The sequence below is a fragment of the Anas acuta genome, unplaced genomic scaffold (genome assembly GCF_963932015.1).
Source record: "Anas acuta unplaced genomic scaffold, bAnaAcu1.1 SCAFFOLD_54, whole genome shotgun sequence".
In the NCBI taxonomy this organism is placed as follows: Eukaryota; Metazoa; Chordata; class Aves; order Anseriformes; family Anatidae; genus Anas; species Anas acuta.
The window spans coordinates 55,581-74,223 of record NW_027076203.1 but is presented as its reverse complement, the minus strand read 5'-3'; the positions used below and the strand labels follow the sequence as shown (position 1 = coordinate 74,223).

The 18,643-nt window shown below is 41.9% G+C and overlaps 1 protein-coding gene and 1 long non-coding RNA gene across 2 annotated transcripts; both read right to left on the bottom strand.

Annotated features, from left to right (window-relative positions):
- Nucleotides 1-735: 735 nt before the first annotated feature.
- Nucleotides 736-2,401, bottom strand: LOC137849079 (uncharacterized). The gene is made up of 2 exons (XR_011091658.1): nt 2,321-2,401; nt 736-912 (listed from the first exon to the last, which is right to left on the bottom strand). It is a non-coding gene; the product is annotated as an uncharacterized lncRNA (long non-coding RNA).
- Nucleotides 2,402-2,536: 135 nt separating this feature from the next.
- On the bottom strand, nt 2,537-12,383 carry LOC137849078 (ATPase family AAA domain-containing protein 2-like). The gene is made up of 11 exons (XM_068668557.1): nt 11,587-12,383; nt 10,528-10,654; nt 9,365-9,548; nt 8,185-8,370; nt 6,839-6,968; nt 6,488-6,684; nt 5,182-5,341; nt 4,713-4,847; nt 4,467-4,616; nt 3,139-3,393; nt 2,537-3,032 (listed from the first exon to the last, which is right to left on the bottom strand). The coding sequence occupies exons 1-11, from the start codon at nt 11,921-11,923 to the stop codon at nt 2,983-2,985; spliced, it is 1,911 nt and encodes a 636-aa protein (XP_068524658.1). The 5' UTR covers nt 11,924-12,383; the 3' UTR covers nt 2,537-2,982.
- Between the last annotated feature and the right edge of the window lie 6,260 nt (nt 12,384-18,643).

Below are 18,643 nucleotides of genomic sequence, written 5' to 3'. Positions count from 1 at the left end.
GACCAGTGCCTAAAAAAAAGAGGCACTCTCTTTTCAAGGCAGACTGATCGGCACAACAAATTTTATCTGTTCTCAAGCACAAGCAACTCTAAGATAAATGGGTTCAAGGATCTTCAATGTGAAGAGTGAATATCCAAGCGTATACTGGGAACACCTGACTTGGACCATGGACGCCTCACACAGATTTCTGAGGAGTTCGGACAACTCTGAAATCATCTTTTACAGGAAGAGACCAGAGAATTTGACTCAGTGTAAAACTGGCACAGGCAGAAATCACCCCAGTTACAGATGCTCAAGCGCATTAGTTAAAAAGAGATTAGAGTGTGACTAGAGAGAAGTCTCAAACTCTTGTTACATACTTAAATTTCTCTCCAAGGATGGAACAACTGCTATCACCGTGCATGACTGGCTGTAGAGGGAGAGAGCGAGTGAAAGACTTAGAAAAGCACCTTGCCTTCGTAGTCCTCCCGCTCCCAAAATGGTTCCCAAGGAAAACTACTGACAGACTAAGGTTAACTGCTTTGAAAGGGCTGTGTGGGTGGACCCATTGTCTTCAAGTTCAAGCTTTTTCCTGCAGAAACTGCCAACAGTTATGCCAAATATAACAATGGTTTTGCAAGATGGATACACGTCTTCCAGACTGAAAGGGAGAAGTCGTACTGTTGTTGTCTGTGCACAGACAGCTAAGCAGTGAAGAGCAATGCTAAACAACCACGATATCCCAGAACACACAAATACTGCGTAACAGTGACAGAAAGTGCTAGAATTCAAAACAAAAATTACCTCCACCAAATCGGTTTTGTCGTAGTCTTCTCTATGGTTGTAAATACACTGATTAATGACGCCATATACTTTTTCCAGGTGATAAATGTCAAATCCCTTCGTTATCTCAGTGACAAAGCATAACAGTTTCTGAAGACAACAATGGAGCAAAACAACAACTTTAGAATAGTACAGGATCCTTTGAATACACTCTATATGTTTTCGGAGGTTGAACAGTAACAATACAAGTGAGAGCCTACTTTTTCTTACGCTATTAAATAAAATGTGACACTTCAGAGAACAGATTAAATATCCCATGAGATTTCAGCAGGGAAAATGAGTTAATTTTTCATATTTCAGAGAAAGGAAAGGCTGAAATTTCGGACAATCTTTTACTACTAACCAATCTATCACATCAATGGTTGTAATTGCAAGTCGACTGCTCCCAAAGCAGCAGGGAATGACACGATCCTCTTTGTAGGACAGCTGCTGCCACAGCAAAGCCACTGTTGCATTTCATTAGAGAAGCATTGCAGCAGTGCGGGGCACTGTAAAAAGGCTGCAGATCTTGTAGATACAGCCGTGCCAGCTGGAAAAGGAAGCACCCTTAGGTGATTACCTTTACCCACGTGTGCCATGCCTACAACTCTGCTGGCAGAACAGATTGCTCAAACGCCCAGAGCAAAGGTGGATTAGTTTGCTCAATCCTACCTTTAAATTCAGGGGTGGGTAAATAGCAAAGCGACTGCTTGTAGCAATCACCTCTCTCTCACACAGTCATTTCTATTACCAAAGATGCAGAGATGATAATCTCTGGCACAGCAACAGTGACAAGCGAGTGGCAGCACCTTCTTCCACTGCCACAGCTGTCCATTACCTGTGTGAGCCTGCAAGCATGTAGCTTTAGGGAGCAGCCATACCAAATGGAAATACTACTGCCCCCTGGAAATAATGCTGCTTACCATCTTATCAGCAAACTCTGCCTCCCTCATGTATAGATATATATATATATACACACACACAATATAAGAAATTCTAATACTGCACTTTCAAGGAATTTCAGAAAAGTAGTCACTTCTCCATGGCTAGCTAGTTTACGTCGACCTGCTAACTTCAGGTTTAAAATCATCACTGCAAGAAATAAGGATCCTTTTCAGGTTCTTAATACATCAAAGCATGAAAAAAAATCCCCAAATAAAAGCCCTCAAACCCATCATAAGAATTATGAATCATTAAAATGATATCCATAATAGTACTAGCAGGTTGTCAGTGTGGTATTTTAAAATTCAGCAAGGCCTTTTGTCTTAAAAATTAGGCAAAGAATCTGTCTCCTAAACTACAGATGACCAGAAGCAAATGGTAGCCTACAGAAATCTCCATGAGGTGTGGAAACTAAACAGTCACAGTGCATTACAGGCTGAATTATTTCACTATCTGTATGTCCTTCCAATTAATTGTTTTAATTGGCATTGGTTAACAATGGGCTTAATTTGCAATTTTACATGACGCAGGAATATGCCCTATTTGAGCATTAAAAAAAAGCTGAAATTAGACATACTTTGAGCTCATAGCGATCCACAATAACTATGTAGTCTGTCTCCGTAGGGACTTGTACAGTGTTCTCATCATTTATCTGTTGCTGGTCTTCTAACCAAGAACGTTCAGGAGTCACCGCTTGAAATGCCCAGGAATCTGGAAGGACACAGATTTCTTCAGTCAGGTTTTCTGTTTATCTAGAATACAGTCTCAGTGAAGTATCCTGTACCTGCCAAACAGTCTCTTTCTACAAATACAGAGACAGAATTGTTACCGTCTGCACTGAGAAATACTTGGCTTCTCCCTTCTTTCCAGCTAAAGTCACTGCTCCATAAAAATTAGAAACTAAGACAAAAAAAAGCAAACAAAAATACCCACAAACAAACCAAAAGCACTAATGAAAAGCTTAATAGTGGAAAAAAATAGTCATGTTGCCAATTCAGGTTAGGGAACACATCTTAGAGTACAACATTAGGGCTTAAGTCTCCTCTTCCACATGTTACTCTGGATCCACATATCTTGAAGTGCAGCTTTTTCACCTAAGCTGCTCGTTATTGGAAAGCACCTCGTACAATAAAAGAATGTCAGTGACTGCTGGCTTTCAGTTAGGTACCATTAGAAAAAAACAGACTTCAGAATCAAAAAACCAGCACCTACAGAAACATGTGGGCTTGGCTTGCACAATTAGAGGAGCAACATCATTACGGAATAAACTGTGTGATGATTTTTGAGAGCTGCAACAGAAAAAATAGAGTGAAATTGAAGGCTAAAGCTAATAAATAGTGCAATCCTCCTCAGCAAGAATAAGGTGCTAAAGGATCTGTTGGACTTCTCCCTTACCATTTGAACTTGGATTTTCATTAGTTATAGTTCCCCATCTTGGTGGGGAATATCCACAAAGCTTAGCACTTTCCTTTTCACTGTTAATTTTTACTTGACATATGCCAGAAACATGTTTGTCCACAAACTCTTCTTCATCACTATCGTTTTGGTCATCTGTTGGTACTCTGTTCTCTGTATCGAATTGAGAACTCCTTCTTCTCTTTGCTGCAGCATGCGCACAGTTGTTCCTTCTGCGCTTTCTTTCTGACGCACCTACAAAGAGACAGCATAAAAAAGTAATCCAAAACATAACCAAAAGAATTCTTTCTTCAAAATCCATTATCTTCATCTTACTTGACTGACAAGGAGAACAAAGGAACTGAGCTACCACTGCCTACATATGCTGAGAAAAGAGTTGAAAGTTAATGGGGTCAGTTTGCTATTAAGATTAAAAATAAGCAAACAAACCACACACAGCTATGGAATTTCATTCACTAAACAGTCACTTTCAGGATTTTACATGCTGAGGATTCTTACTTTGGATGGGCAATATTAATACAACGTGAGGTTATTTGATAAAGTCACTGTCTTACTGCATGAACTAATACAGATGAACATCATAAAAGCCTCTGGAAATAAGCTCTCCTTCGAGTCTGGTATCAAGCTGAAGACTTCAAAAGCTGAATACATGTTTGGAAGAGATTAATTAATGAGACAATTTTAAGGGAATATTCAAAGGAGAAAAAACGTGAAGACTTATACCTCGTATGCTTCCTGATTCGGTAAACCTTTTGTGAAAAAACAAACTTTGTGGTTTTGCCCAACATTCGCAGTATTCATATAGTATTGCAAAAGGATATGGGTGGAGTCCATGGCAAAATTCCCACTCTCACTAGTTAGACTTCCCTCCTTCAACTGGAAATCACAGTATGAGGTAGCTAAGATTTTAGCATTTGGGGAAAGGAGGGGTGGAGTGGGGGTAAAAATACCATTTTGCATAATTAAAAACTAGTTAAGTATTCAGAAACTGCCATCCACAACATTTTTTACTTCAAGAATTAGCAATTTAGGGGCGACTAAATGGCAATTGGGCCGTCAAAGTTGGTTTTTGTTTTGTTTTGTTTTGTTTTTGTTTTTTGCTTTTTTATATTGTAAACCAACTTTCTTTGAACTTTAATTCATAACTATATTGAATGAATGACCTCTGGATTTCTCTCTCACGTTTTGAAGTAAATTTGAAAACAAAATACCTCTGGCATAAAGAGCCAGGCATCAGAGACACCTGTTGCGCCTCAAGAACAGAGAAGGTATGAATGACAAGAGCAGCTGAATAAAATGCAACTTACCATTAGAAATGGGTGTACTGGCATCTACAGGTGCCGCTGTCATCTCCTCATTTTCATTACTCTCTTCATCTGGTTTGTCGTCTTCAGTAGCAGGGTTCTGCTGTGGTGACTTGGAGTTGTCGCATGGAGCACATGCTGGAGAGGTGCGACCTTGCAATAAAGAATAGATACCAAAGATCTTCGTTGTGCATTTTCAGTTACAAATGCAGAGACAAGTCTTAAAATCCTTAGCGTTAAAGCACGTACCTCTTTTCTCACGAGATTCTTTAATTTGCTCACAAAGTCGTCCAAACTCTGTATCCATTTTGTTCCTCACCATTGAATATGCAGTGTCTTGCAAAACATAGGCTCTGTGACAATCTGAAATTTTACAGACTTTAACTGAATGTTGTCTACCAACCAATGAAACTGTTTTGATCACAGAAAAAAATTGCTTTCTTCATAGGTTGGTTCCGAAAGGTTATCTCAGTGAATATTTTCAGCATAACAACATAGAAGTTAATTAAAACAAAAGCACTAGTTCCTTGGGAACATTTATATCACACTTCCATGCCCAAGTAGCAAAATGATAAAATATTTACAATGTGGGAAGAGATGTTCTCTGTGGATGTCCAAAATCATCTAATCCATCCAAAGTCTATTGTCCGCACACAGCATTTATCCATCTATACGTTTGACAGATTTTTTAAACTAGGGCTAAAAAGCACATCCTCACTTGTAGACCTTTGATCTGGGTAGTACTCTAAGGCATTGTTACAGATTAGATCGATGTCCTTCAGATAGTCTCCTGCAGTGAGGTACTGGCGCGAGTCAGTTTGAGTCAGAACTGTTGAAAGATCCATCGGCTCTTTAATCCTTGTGGCATAGTCAGGTATCTGCAGATCAAATACAAGCATTCAGAGGTTTTCTTAACCTTGCACACTGTCTACCAAAATTATTCTGAAAACTTTAAATAAACACCTTCCTAAAAACCCTGAACATTTGCGATGCATCAGAAGATGCTGAAATTAACCAGTTTGCTTCTCAGAAATGGAAGGGCTCTTTCAACTGGCATTAGAGCTGCTAGGAGAGGACAACAAGAAGTAGGGAGGTCAGAAGCACGTGCATGGTACAGAAGAAACACTGAGGGTGGGAGATTCATTTCACTTTGCTTCAGAAAATCACAACAGCGAAAGCTGAGTAAGCCATCCGACATTCTTTTTGCTGTCGACATTGAGGAAAAGGTGCATGAATTGCACCTGTGAAGTACCTATTGCAGGCATCTACTTTAGAATGAGATAACTGGGCCCAGAGATGCTGATTTCTTCCCTCAGACCATAAGAGGAGCCTAATGACTAGTTCAGATGAGGACATACGTATCTGCCTAGATTTTTCACAGCTCAAGAACCTAGGAGAAAAGGGGAAGAAAAGCCAGTGGATGCCCACATGAAGAGGCCTTTGCTGATCTGCAGGTATAGTCAAGTTACATCTGTCTTTGAAATATACGCCCCTAGCTTAGGCTTATCTAATCAATTAAGGAGAAAAAGGGATCTCAGCAGCCAATTGGAGGAAAAAGAAAACACACTGCACTTATGGTTGATTCCTATTGAGGAGTTCCAGATGAAACAGAGAACAGGATCTCAAAACTTATTTTTACAAACTGCTGCTCCTATTCCTGTTGCCACAGGAACTGACAGTCCAATAAAGGGCTTTAGACTTCATTAAAGTAGTCCTGTAAGTACTGTTTGTAATTATAAGGAAAGATCTCTGTGCTTTTCAGTGCTGTGACATGCCTACATATCAAAGCCTTTTCACGAGCAAACTGTGTTGGCATTTGGACTGGCTTTTTAGAATGAAACCACGGCTTTCAGCGAATAATCCGGTAAGAGACATTTGAGAGTCAGCAGAAGTAAAAGCACTGCCTCTGCTTCTTGCAAAATCCTAATAGTGCAGCCCTAAAAACAAAGTTGAACCTTCCCCAAAACGCTGAGAAATACAAACACTGAGAAGTTACAGACACACACAGATCAGCACTAGTTTACCTTCTGTGGGTCAATGGGCTTTGCAAATTCCCTGAAACGTCTGTCAGTGGCAAGTCTGTGAGTAACGTCCCTCAAGAAAATTCTAAGTTCACGCAAGGTATCCTCCTCTTCCTCCTCCAGCATCCCTCCTTCTTCCTCTTGTGGCTTCTGAGGCTCAGCTGGTGGTGCTACAAGCAGGACTTCCAATGTCCGATCAACTTCAATTAATCAGGAAAAATTAGCCAATTTACAGTACTCAAATATAAGCATATGACAAATTACTGACAGAAAATGACCACCAAAGCAAATCCCAAAGAGATACCAGTAACTTCGATAGGAAAGTTTTAGATGTACTTCTTATATCCTCCTCACCTGTTTTCTTTACAGGAGGCTTAGCCACTTGATTTAGAATTAGGTCCTCAAAAAAAGCTGCTCTCTCTGCCCTACCAGGCAACTCAATATTGCACACTTCTCCAAATTCCTTATTAAATATTTTTTGGATCTAAAGCAGAAGGAGGAAAGACATTTCAGATTTAAGGCCACAAAAACTCATCTTCTATTCCAAAAAGATGAGTACCTCTTAAAATTAATAATAACCTGAAGAACACAAACTGAAAAAAGTTATCTTCCTGGCCTTAAACGGCTACATTTTCACAGGCTGGCACAGCAAATTCAAATATCACCTTTAAGAATCACCTGTAGAATTACATCTTGGTGAAGGGATTGTACGCTACACTGATAAAGTAATGGCTTTCACCACATCCAACATCGCTTCCTTTGTATTTACTTGCCTTGCTGCATCCTTTACTTAGAACCTTTATGGCTATAGAGGGAAGAGAAAGGCTTCAGCAGACAAGTGAGAGCTTTTTGCTGAGTTTTTATTTCTGTACCAAAAGGTGTCTGAAGTAGCTAGTACCTCTACGTCTTCCTCCATTTTCAATTTCTAGTATTAAAAGGTAGGTAAGGAATTTCACTACTTATTTTAGAAGGAATTTAGAACCTGTACAAAAACTTCTGTGGGAACTCAAGCACTTTCAAAGCAGTTGATAATAAACACGTCTAGGTAAGACCCGTTCTCTTCCCCCAATAACTGAGACAAAATAATCGGAATGAGAACAGCGTGTTCCTGTTTTGGGCACCTTCCCGTAATGTAAACTCTCAGAAGTCAATGAAGTTCTGCATGTACTTCTACAACAGTTTATTTAGGAATACAACTAGAATTTGATTCCAAAGTTACTTTAGCAGAAATTGGAACTCAGCTTTCCAGCTTGGAAAGCTTTGGCCTATATGAAGAAAGAAACTGATTTTTTTTTTTTTAATCAAAGTGTTTCAATTCTCTACTAAATTGCATTATTAGCAGTTTACTCAACATAGCATGGAATGGCAGACTGTCAGAAGAAATCTCTTCAGTAAAAACATCCTCTTGTCATTTCAAGCACTGCATGTTCTTGACTGAACCACTTTGTAGCCACCGGAATTATTGTATTAATTTACTATTTGCATGCGTGAGAAGGGGGTGAAAGTCACTTGCTTGACTCAGAAAAAACCTTAAGCAGATGCTTTCACAGTATTCTTTTTCTCTAAGCAAATTTTAAGAGATTTGTTAGGGTGCCTGAGTAATAACTGTATGCATTTAAGAAAGCACAGCATTTTGATGCTGAAAGCATTCATAAATTACAAGACACTGAAGAAATAGTAAGAAAAGTATTGACAAATACCTCTTCTGGGAGATCTGAGTGACGTACATCAGATGTAGCAAGCAGCAAAACTGGTGAAAATGCTGGAATGTTACGTAGTAGAGTTAGAAAAGTAAGTTTCAAGGTGGGTCCAACGTTGTCCCACCATAAATGGATATCTGGGACATAAATTATGCTTGGTGCTGTCTTCTGAGCATTTCGGATCAGCTAGTGAAAAGGAAAGCTTGGGTAAGAAAACTAAAACACGTAGAATAACCTGTTAATACATAGCTACATAGCCACCTGACTGCCCCATGAAATGAAACTATGTGAACAGAGTGGCAAGCATCCTTTCACATAAGGAATTTCAATGTGCACCCTTTCAGATTATCAGTATTCGGAGAACTCTAGTCAGAAGATGGGAAGGATATATTCAGGCAGTGGCTAGACACCGTAGCTATATGGCCACAGCCACAATCTTCGCATAACAAAGAAAGGAAATGTCCCTCTTATGGGACACATCAGTATTCAGTCGTGTAACATGTCTGTCCTTACTTGTATGGCTCTCAAATGTTCCACTAAAGGTAAAAATATTTTAAGGTAGTGATGCCAAACAATAAAATGGATTTCCTGCCTAAAAGTAAAAACACCAGATCTGTTTATTTTTTCTAGTTAAAACCACATCAGCGTGCAAATGAAGTGTTTTGTGAATGTTAATGCTTTTATTGCACATACTGCAACGGCACAAGTTGTGTATGTCCGTGTGAAAACAAAATAAACAGAAGCCCCAAACCTTGGTTGCCTTACTAATATAATTTAGAAGAAGGCTACAAAAAGTAGCCGACGTGCAGTCTGATACAGAGCCATCTACTGGGAGCACACAGTCTTAGGAGGCAATGAGAACTACTTTCTGGATCCCAGGGAGATGAGCAGCATTTCTTTCCACAAAGAGATGTTTATTAGCAACACCGCCCAGCTTCCTGAGCTGCTAGCAACATCGTCACTGTAAAATTGGGTATGGAAAATGTGGACATGTACAACATCCAGATTGTTTGTGGTTTTGTCTAAAAGAAAAGGGGATTTTCAGACAGAAGCAAACATCCCAGCACATTGAAACAAGGCCACCTCCATTACCAATGAATTTTGCTCACCTTACTTGCAACTCGATTGATCCTTTACATACAGTCAGTGAATCCCATGAGAATAAAAAGAAAAAAGGTACCTGTCCGCAGATTTCTTCTGGCGGTGCAACGTTTGTAAGCAGAACAGAAAGGTCCAGGGTGTGAACGGGAAACTTCTCCAAAGCGTGCAACACCGCGGGTGCCACGTAAGAAACCTGGCCGTACCCTTCTTTTCCTACTATTAGCAGACGGGGCTGGCATGATGTTGGTTTGCAGAAAGCACTCCTAGAACAAGAGTTAAGAAAACAAGTTTATAAATGAGGTGCTGAATAGACACACACAGATGTTCCAAGTAATTTTCCTATAGACTTTCTTTTCCACCCCCAAATAATCCAAATGGTAGCGGTACATTAAATACATGTAAGATTTCCAGTTAAGTTATTCAGTCATTCCAATTGTTTCATCTTCTTCCTTTGTGTTTCCTATTCTTTACTAAACCAAGACTGCAAATTAATATCCCTGCAATCTTGCTTTACTACTAGGAAATAAATTTGTGAGGAGCATTTGTTTCCCCACTACAATCAGGCTGTACCTTTGCTGGCTTAAATCAAAGATGCTAGAGACTTCGCCTTGCTCTAGAGGACAGAAAATCTTCTGGACAGCACAGCAATAGAAAGTGAGAAAAATAACCGATCCAGCTGTGACAACATGATCTAACTTTCCAACTGTGGGCTTGCATGACTTCCATACTAAAATACCACAAGATTAACACAACTTGGTGGCTTAACAAATAAAGACACCATTCACATTTTTCTCAAGGTGTTTTAACAAGCCATTGCTCAGTTTTCTTTCTGCTACATAATTCACCACTGGTTTAAGAACCCTGGAAAACAGAAGGGCAAAAGGTGGCAACACAAACCCGTCAAGTTGGGGTATTTTTAGCTAAAAGGACAGACAGGACATTTATGTGGTCTTGAGTCTTTCAAAGAATGCCATGGATTAAGTCAATGTGTTCTGGTAGTCTACGGATCACTTTGGCTTAGGAAGAGAAGCCTGGGCTTTTCAGTTTGGTCATTCAGAGCAACTTCATTACAACTTTAGTCCCTTCACCCTTTCTTCTTGTGAATACCAAGCACCCCTTCAACACACAAACTTGATGTTACCCCTACTTCTACCACCCCTTGCACTTTTAACAGCTGGAACTGTTTACAAAGACTCAGCAGTCCTGAGAATTTAAACATAACACGGATCTATCTTTCTTTACCTGCTGAAACAGAGGCGTTTTTTCTCTGGTCTGTCAGGCATTCCATCTTTTAATTCATCTCCAGAAACCAAGGATGCATCGTCATCACTGTCGAACATATCATCTTGTAAAATAGGATTTAAATGGTCTGAAAGACAAAAGAGGTTTGTTAACTTTCCTGAATAGCCTTTGTCTCGTTCTCTTACATTAATACAGCTTTTAAATCAGTGCCAAAACCCTTTCTTCATTTGAGAGCACACACTGAAAGCTATTTCCTAGAGTTCATCCCACCACAGATCTAAGGAGATGGCACAAGGCCCTACAAAGCTGTACTAAGTCCCGCTGATGTGTACGTATAAGGTACGCTACTCTTGGTGATTTTTTTCTCCCCCTTAGAATAAAGGAGATTACAAACAATTTCCGCAGTTGCTAAATAGCTAAAAAAAAAAAAAAAAAAAAGACCATTTCTTTCTGGAGGAGGTTCCCACAATGAAAGCACAGGGATTAAGGATGTGATGGCCACAGAATTCCATTCATCTAGTAAATATCAATGCTAATTGATCTCACATGCACATGTATAGTACGATCCACAAACATTTAAATTAGGAGACTGGTTAAAAATGATGATAGCTAAAACAATATTTAGCTTAGACCAGTTATACTTGTATCCTGGTCCTGACATTCTTCAGAAAGGAATTAGAAACATTGACCTAGAAATGCTTCCCCTCCAAATATCTGAGTTTTGAGTTTTTAAAGAAAAATAGGTGCCTTATACTTCAAACCTCAAGTCAACCTCTACAAATGCTAATTATTTTAGCTGCCGTCAGAAGCAGGATGCTTCAGTAGAGAACGCATCATCCTTTACTGTGTATTGAGTCATTCAGAGCTTCCATTTGGCATTTCAGTTTCGAATCCAGAATAAAACCTATGCGTTATCTTCCAGACATGCCCAAAAGAAAGACATGCACATGCAAATAATAAAATTCTACCATCATTATGTCTGAAAGGTTTAAGTTGATTGCACAAACCACAAGTTTTTGCTTTAGCAGAATTATAAAGAAGTGGATGCTGTGGTTATACCTTGCTGTCGGTCCTCCTTTAGTGCAAGCTGTGCATGCGGGAAGATCTTCTGCACAACTTGTAAGATATTCGCTACTGATCTTTTAAAAAGTGGCTTGAAAATGGGTGATAGTGCTTGTCCGGGTGAAGCCACGATCCTGTTTGATGCCGGAACAACCTTCTTCAGAGCCATGAAAAAGTCCTTTGCTTTTATTTTAATAGAATTAACGTCTAGTAGCAACTTCTCCCTACTTGCATAAATCTGAGGATAGCATCGGCATAGAGAGCACAGCGCAGCTTCAGTACATAAAGATTTGATATCGGCACCACAGTATCCTAACAAACAAAAATCAAACATTACATCAGTCAAGGCCCAGGTTTACAACATGCAACATTTAAAGAATTTGTAATGCCAAAACCAAACAGGTTAACAGGGAATTCAAAGTGCTACCGCTCTGCAGGGAAGTTTCATGTTGCGCACTGTCTGATATCCTGCGCTTATGCAGCTGAAGCAGACTCCTCATCAAAAACTATACTCTTGAGGAAGATGCCCCAGAACCATTTAACGTTCTCAGACAACAAGAGGAACGACAACAAAGAGTAAATAGATGAAAGCATCTAACTCTGATTGCTATGAAGGCGTGCCAGCTGCCTCGTTGACTAGTTGTGCAGCAAGGCACAAGAGCTTGGGTACTGCCTGGTACAAGCTAAGGTTCTTTACAACTTGCTCACAAGCAAGAATCCATTTTGGTTTCAGTCTTACCAATGCATTTCTCAGCTAGTTCATCAAGCAACATGTCCGGTGGCTTAGGGGTCCAGTCACGAGCATGAATCTTGAAAATTTCTTTTCTAGCCTGGAAGCAAAATCATTGCATTTTAGCATGTCACAAGTTTTCCTTAAACATACCAACAAGAAACAAACAAAACAAAAAGAAAACAAACAAACAAACAAAAAACAAAAAAACAGTCCTCCCTCAAAACCCCTCATCTATTAATACGCTTTTCTTACTTGCTCAACCTTCAAGTATTTTACAGTTATTTATTAAATAAATACACTCTGCATTTGCAACCAGGAAATTGAATATTTCTTATTTGTTATACTGAACTTTTTCTAGGAACCTACAATGAAAGAAAAGGCATTTATAGCTTCAATAACAAGTTTCCAAACTATGAGACCTAATGACCCAGAGGAAAATACTGTCATGAAAAATTTATCCAGAAACATTTCTTTGTTGTCCAAAAAACTTCTCTCAAACTTAGCAAGCTTTCATTGTGACAGTCTCATTACTTCATCACATTTGCTTTTCAGGCAGTAAATTCACAGAAAGCACTTCCGGCACAATGCTTCAAATTGCTACAATTACTGTAAAGAAGAAAATAATTATGACTCAAACTACTACCACTGACCCGGGGCACAATCAAATGCAAACATGTCCCCTATTCATTCATAAGTGAAGGATTGAGACCAAAAACACAACTTCATGATGAAAATGCCCAAGTGGACTAAATAATTAAGCAAACAGGTACAACTTTGGGAATGAAAGGTTTGATTATAGAACTAACTACATGGTGGTATCATCCTGACCATATATATCCAGTACCAGATTTGCCCTCCATGGAACAATGCAGTGTCTCCACATATCACTCTTTTGTTCAAGTTGTCAATTATTTTTTTTTCCTATAAAGTTGGACTTTGCCATGGTAGCACTAACATTCAATTTAAGTTCTCACCTCTTTATTTGGCAAGCTGGAGAGGAACACTCTGCCAAAGCGTCCTGGTCTTCGTAAAGCAGGATCTATAGAATCCAGTCTGTTGGTAGCTCCGATTACCACGATCTCCCCTCTGTTATCTATGCCATCCAGAAGCGTCAGAAGAGTTGAAACAATGGAACTAATAGAAAAATATAGTTTTTATTTACTGGTTCAGAAAATTTTGTTATATTCCACATGACTTTCTTGATGCCGGAACAACCTTCTTCCTAGTAGTCATTCAAAAGTGGGAAAAAAATAGTCTACCAAGTCGGGGTTTTTGGATTTGATAATAAATCTGCAGACTGGTAAGTCATCAAGCACTTCAAGACTGTTTTAAATAATCTCTACATTAATAGAAAAGGAGTACTGCACATTTCTGCTCAGGAAGAAAATCACGGAAAATGTAAACTTTGATTTTAGATGTTGAATTTGTTGCAGTGAGATCTTCCTCATCGCATGATTCTATTTGGATTTATACCATAGTATCTATGGAGAGACCAAGAGTAGGACAAGAACAGCACAGAGTTCAGCATGAAGCCCATCAGGAGCTCAAGTTTGTATTCTTTGTATTCAAGTTGATCCTTCTCTTGCTGAAATGACCTGCTTTTTGACTCTCCTTCTCTTCACTAGGAGCATGTTCCCTCTTGCTTTGGTAATGCTCTTTCTCAGTGTTTTTCGTCTTGTCCTTTCTACCTTGGCATCTCTCTGCAATAGCTGAGGAGGAAAGCTTTTTAGAGCTACATTCAGTGTCACACTAGAGAGGAAGTTTGCCACAATTTCTCACCAGGCTCAGAAGACTCTTTGCCGTACATTTCTCAGTTCTGCTGAAGGACGTGAAGATTAAGAGTAAAACCTTCCAAAGGCAAACAAACAAACAAAAACCTCCGGACTACAGGAACACTTGCAAAGATATGCCATTTAGAAACCTCTCCTGCGATTAGGACACCTTCTCCAGCTCCCAGAGAAAGTGTTTTTTCCCCTCTTGCTTCTGAAGCCGTTGCACTAAAAACGCAAACGCTTCTGTCTCCCTCCACATGCTGCTGCTCTGAATAAGAGCCAGAAGATTCAAAACCACTCGATTTGTTCTACCCACATAACCGAAAAAAACACCAGTTGAAACAGAGTTTTCTACCTCTCTCCCACAAATTTACATTCACATATCCTGTGACTGCAAAAATAGAAGGCGGCGCTCAGGAGGAACAGACAGTGTTGGAAATGAAAAAAAGCAGCCCCTTTCCTCAGAGTATTAAGCCTATGCTACTAGGAAAAACAAAACAAAAGGAGAGGAGAGGAGAGGAGAGGAGAGGAGAGGAGAGGAGAGGAGAGGAGAGGAGAGGAGAGGAGAGGAGAGGAGAGGAGAGGAGAGGAGAGGAGAGGAGAGGAGAGGAGAGGAGAGGAGAGGAGAGGAGAGGAGAGGAGAGGAGAGGAGAGGAGAGGAGAGGAGAGGAGAGGAGAGGAGAGGAGAGGAGAGGAGAGGAGAGGAGAGGAGAGGAGAGGAGAGGAGAGGAGAGGAGAGGAGAGGAGAGGAGAGGAGAGGAGAGGAGAGGAGAGGAGAGGAGAGGAGAGGAGAGGAGAGGAGAGGAGAGGAGAGGAGAGGAGAGGAGAGGAGAGGAGAGGAGAGGAGAGGAGAGGAGAGGAGAGGAGAGGAGAGGAGAGGAGAGGAGAACAACAGCGGGAAATTTACCTGTTCTCCAGGTGTTCAATTGCAAAGCCTCCTCTGGAGGATCAACAGCTGTGAATTCAGCGTGCTTAGGAGAAATCAGATCTACGTCTGAACCACAACTATTTCAGTAGCATCACTAACTTATGTTACTCTGAAGAAGCAGTCAGCACCCTTTCTATGTTAGGAAATAGCTGAGCAGAGTCTGTTATTCACAGGAATTATTCAGGCAGGCTTCTTTAGGAAGGCTGGGTTTCACTAGAACATTCCTAGCCTGTAAGCCTCATGGCATCACCTTCCATCTTGACTGCTAAACCTCCTTGCTGCCTACCACCTTCTTTGCCAAGATACAGCTGTCCGCATTTACTTTTCCTACTTGGCTGGACTGAATTTAAGAAGGGATCTTGCATCTAAGAAAGGGAACAAAAGTTGCTGCCCAGCAGTGTCTGGGTCAGGGAGGAGTGAGAAAGCTCTGTGCAGCCCCCAAGGTCCGTGCAGCAGGAGGCCGGAGGTGCTCCAGGCTCACAGCAGCAGTTCCACTGCGGCCTGTGCAGGGAGAGACCCCTGGTGGAGCAGGCTGTCCCCCTGCAGCCCATGGGTCCCCCGTGGAGCAGATCTCCATGCTGCAGCCCCCCTGTGGGTGGAGGAGCAGGCCCAGTGGAGCAGGTGGCTGTGGCCTGGAGGAGGCCGCGGCCTGTGGAGAGCCCCTGCAGGAGCAGGCCCTGGGCTGGACTGGAACAGGCTGTGCTGAGCCTGCTTTGCCGGAGTGATCTCCCTGTTCTTCTGGCAGCCCTTGAGCCCTTTCCAGCCTCTTTTCTCCCCTTGGCGTTGGAGGAGGGGCAGGGAGAGAGCGCTTGTGCTGGAGCTCAGCTGCCCAGCTGAGGAAAACCACCACGGCTCTCTCTTGCCGCTGCTGCAGCACGCTGGTAGCAGCCAGCACCGTCTGTTCTTCGAGCCTCAGCAAGCCCACAGCATCTTCCTTGAAGGGATCCCTTTCCTTCACGCCTGACAGGCGCCGCCTCCAGAGGCTGAGGGCTTGTGCCCCGTTTGCAAGCGCTTTCTCAGTGCCCCCTTCCCCAGAGAAGGATCCCAGCTGCTTGGATTCCCTGCCCTCTGCTGCCAGGCTCCCGCAGCTGCTATCCCAGCAGCGCAGCAGCCAGCTGACAATGTGCTCGCCTGGAGGACAGCTGCAATCTTGTCCCATGGCTCGCAGCTCGCCCAGGGATGGGGATCACCTGCTTCCTGCTGCTTTTCTCTCTGCTCTCCTTTCCAACAGCCTCCTGTTCCCTGGGATGGCCCTACCTTGGGGTAGGCTGCCTCGCCTTCCTCTTGCTCCTTCCCCTTCTTGGGAGGACTTTCTGTCCTTCTGAAACGAGATGACTTCTGCATGCATTCCTTCCCCTTGTGTGTATTGGCGCCTGAGACAGCAACGGGGTAGTCCCCGGAGCCAGCTCTTAGGGCCTGTGCCAGGCTTGGAGGGGCTGCAGGGAACATGCCAGGGGCTCGAGGGGCTGCAGAGCGAGTGACAAGGCTTCGAGGGGCCTCAGGTCCCACCGCAGTGGTGGAAGTCGATGCAGGGAACATCAGAGTTGTTGGAGGGGCTGCAGGGAAAATGCCAGGGCTTGCAGGGGCTGCAGGGTGCGTCACAGCTTAGCATCAGGTCAAGACGCATTTTCCTAGAACCAGACATTTCCTCCTGAAGGGGCTGAAGAGCATGGAAGGGTCTTCAAAATGCACAGAGCAAACCCCAGCAAACGTAGAGCTGCTGCTAGCAAGTGGGTAACTTTATTGTTCCTGTTGTTAATTTTGTTTCACAACAACGGATGCAAATATGTATCTTGAGTTGAGGGCAAAGGTGACCTTGGATCTCAAGCACACAGGCGTTCGCTAATGTACCCCATCCGGAGTGAATCCAGAACGACTCGGAAGGAAAAATAAAGTCCAAACCAGTGCGTTGTGATAAAGAGAGTTTAATAGGGTAGAAAGGGAAGAGAAACAAACAAAATAATAAATAATGATATTTATAATTTATAATATATTAATATATAAAACTCTTTAATACTAATAAATACTAAGACTTATAATTTTATAATAATAAAACAATGCCATACTGTACAACACAGTCAATAAAGTGGATTTAATGAAATAAATAATAAAACCAATAAATTAAATGAAAATTAAAAAATTTAAATTTAATAAAAATAAAACCCATTTTTCCCATTCCAATGAATTCCTGTCCCCATCATCACTTCCCATCCCACTGATCATCTGCTATGCCAAAAACCTCCCAGTTCTTATCCCCTCGGCATCCCAGCGCAAGAAGAGCTGCAGGCAGAGGCCTTGCTGAGTGACCACCTAAGGAGAGGAATTTAATCCAGAAGGCAGGAAAGAAGAGCAACGGGGGCCAAAACAGCAGGGCCGCAGCCCCGGGAGGAGCGGGAGCCGGCTGCTGGACCTGCCATGGTGGCTGGAGAGTGGGGCGGTTGCCTGGGGAACCCGGGCAATGGGGGTTCCGTCCCAACGGCTGACCAGCCCCTCGCCGACATCTTGGGGAGGACTGCAGGCTTTGGACAAAGCAGGCTGCCCAGCGCAAGACTTGGCCATCCCCAAAATAAACACTCGCAAAGAAATGCTGTTTAGAAACCTCTCCTGCGATTAGGACACATTCTCCAGCTCCCAGAGAAAGTGTTTTTTCCCCTCTTGCTTCTGAAGCCGTTGCACTAAAAACGCAAACGCTTCTGTCTCCCTCCACATGCTGCTGCTCTGAATAAGAGCCAGAAGATTCAAAACCACTCGATTTGTTCTACCCACATAACCGAAAAAAACACCAGTTGAAACAGAGTTTTCTACCTCTCTCCCACAAATTTACATTCACATATCCTGTGACTGCAAAAATAGAAGGCGGGGCTCAGGAGGAACAGACAGTGTTGGAAATGAAAAAAAGCAGCCCCTTTCCTCAGAGTCTTAAGCCTATGCTACTAGGAAAAAAAACCAAACCAAAACAAAACAAGAGGAGAGGAGAGGAGAACAACAGCGGGAAATTTACCTGTTCTCCAGGTGTTCAATTGCAAAGCCTCCTCTGGAGGATCAACAGCTGTGAATTCAGCGTGCTTAGGAGAAATCAGATCTACGTCTGAACCACAACTATTTCAGTAGCATCACTAACTTATGTTACTCTGAAGAAGCAGTCAGCACCCTTTCTATGTTAGGAAATAGCTGAACAGAGTCTGTTATTCACAGGAATTATTCAGGCAGGCTTCTTTAGGAAGGCTGGGTTTCACTAGAACATTCCTAGCCTGTAAGCCTCATGGCATCACCTTCCATCTTGACTGCTAAACCTCCTTGCTGCCTACCACCTTCTTTGCCAAGATACAGCTGTCCACATTTACTTTTCCTACTTGGCTGGACTGAATTTAAGAAGGGATCTTGCAACTCTTCCTCTTGTTTGACACTTAATCATCACACCAAATGAAAACTATTTGCCTTTCACCTCTTTATTTCAGGCCTTCTTTCCTAGTGCTCATTTAAAAACGGAAAGAAAAAGTCCATCAACTTTTTTTTTTAATATCCAGCAGACTGTTAAGTCACCAAGCACTTCAAGACTGTTTGAAATAATCTCTACATTAATAGAAAAGGAATTCCTCAAACACACTGCGGCCGCTTACC

What these genes read in the sequence shown, in the direction of transcription:
- LOC137849078 (XM_068668557.1), bottom strand. Translation starts at nt 11,923, where the DNA reads ATGTTTGATTTTTGTTTGTTAGGATACTGTGGTGCCGATATCAAATCT. An exon ending in AAACGCCTCTGTTTCAGCAG is followed by an intron (nt 9,549 to 10,527) that starts GTAAAGAAAGAT and finishes CTCTTGTTCTAG; the next exon opens with GAGTGCTTTCTGCAAACCAA. An exon ending in CAGTACACCCATTTCTAATG is followed by an intron (nt 3,394 to 4,466) that starts GTAAGTTGCATT and finishes GTCTCTTTGTAG; the next exon opens with GTGCGTCAGAAAGAAAGCGC.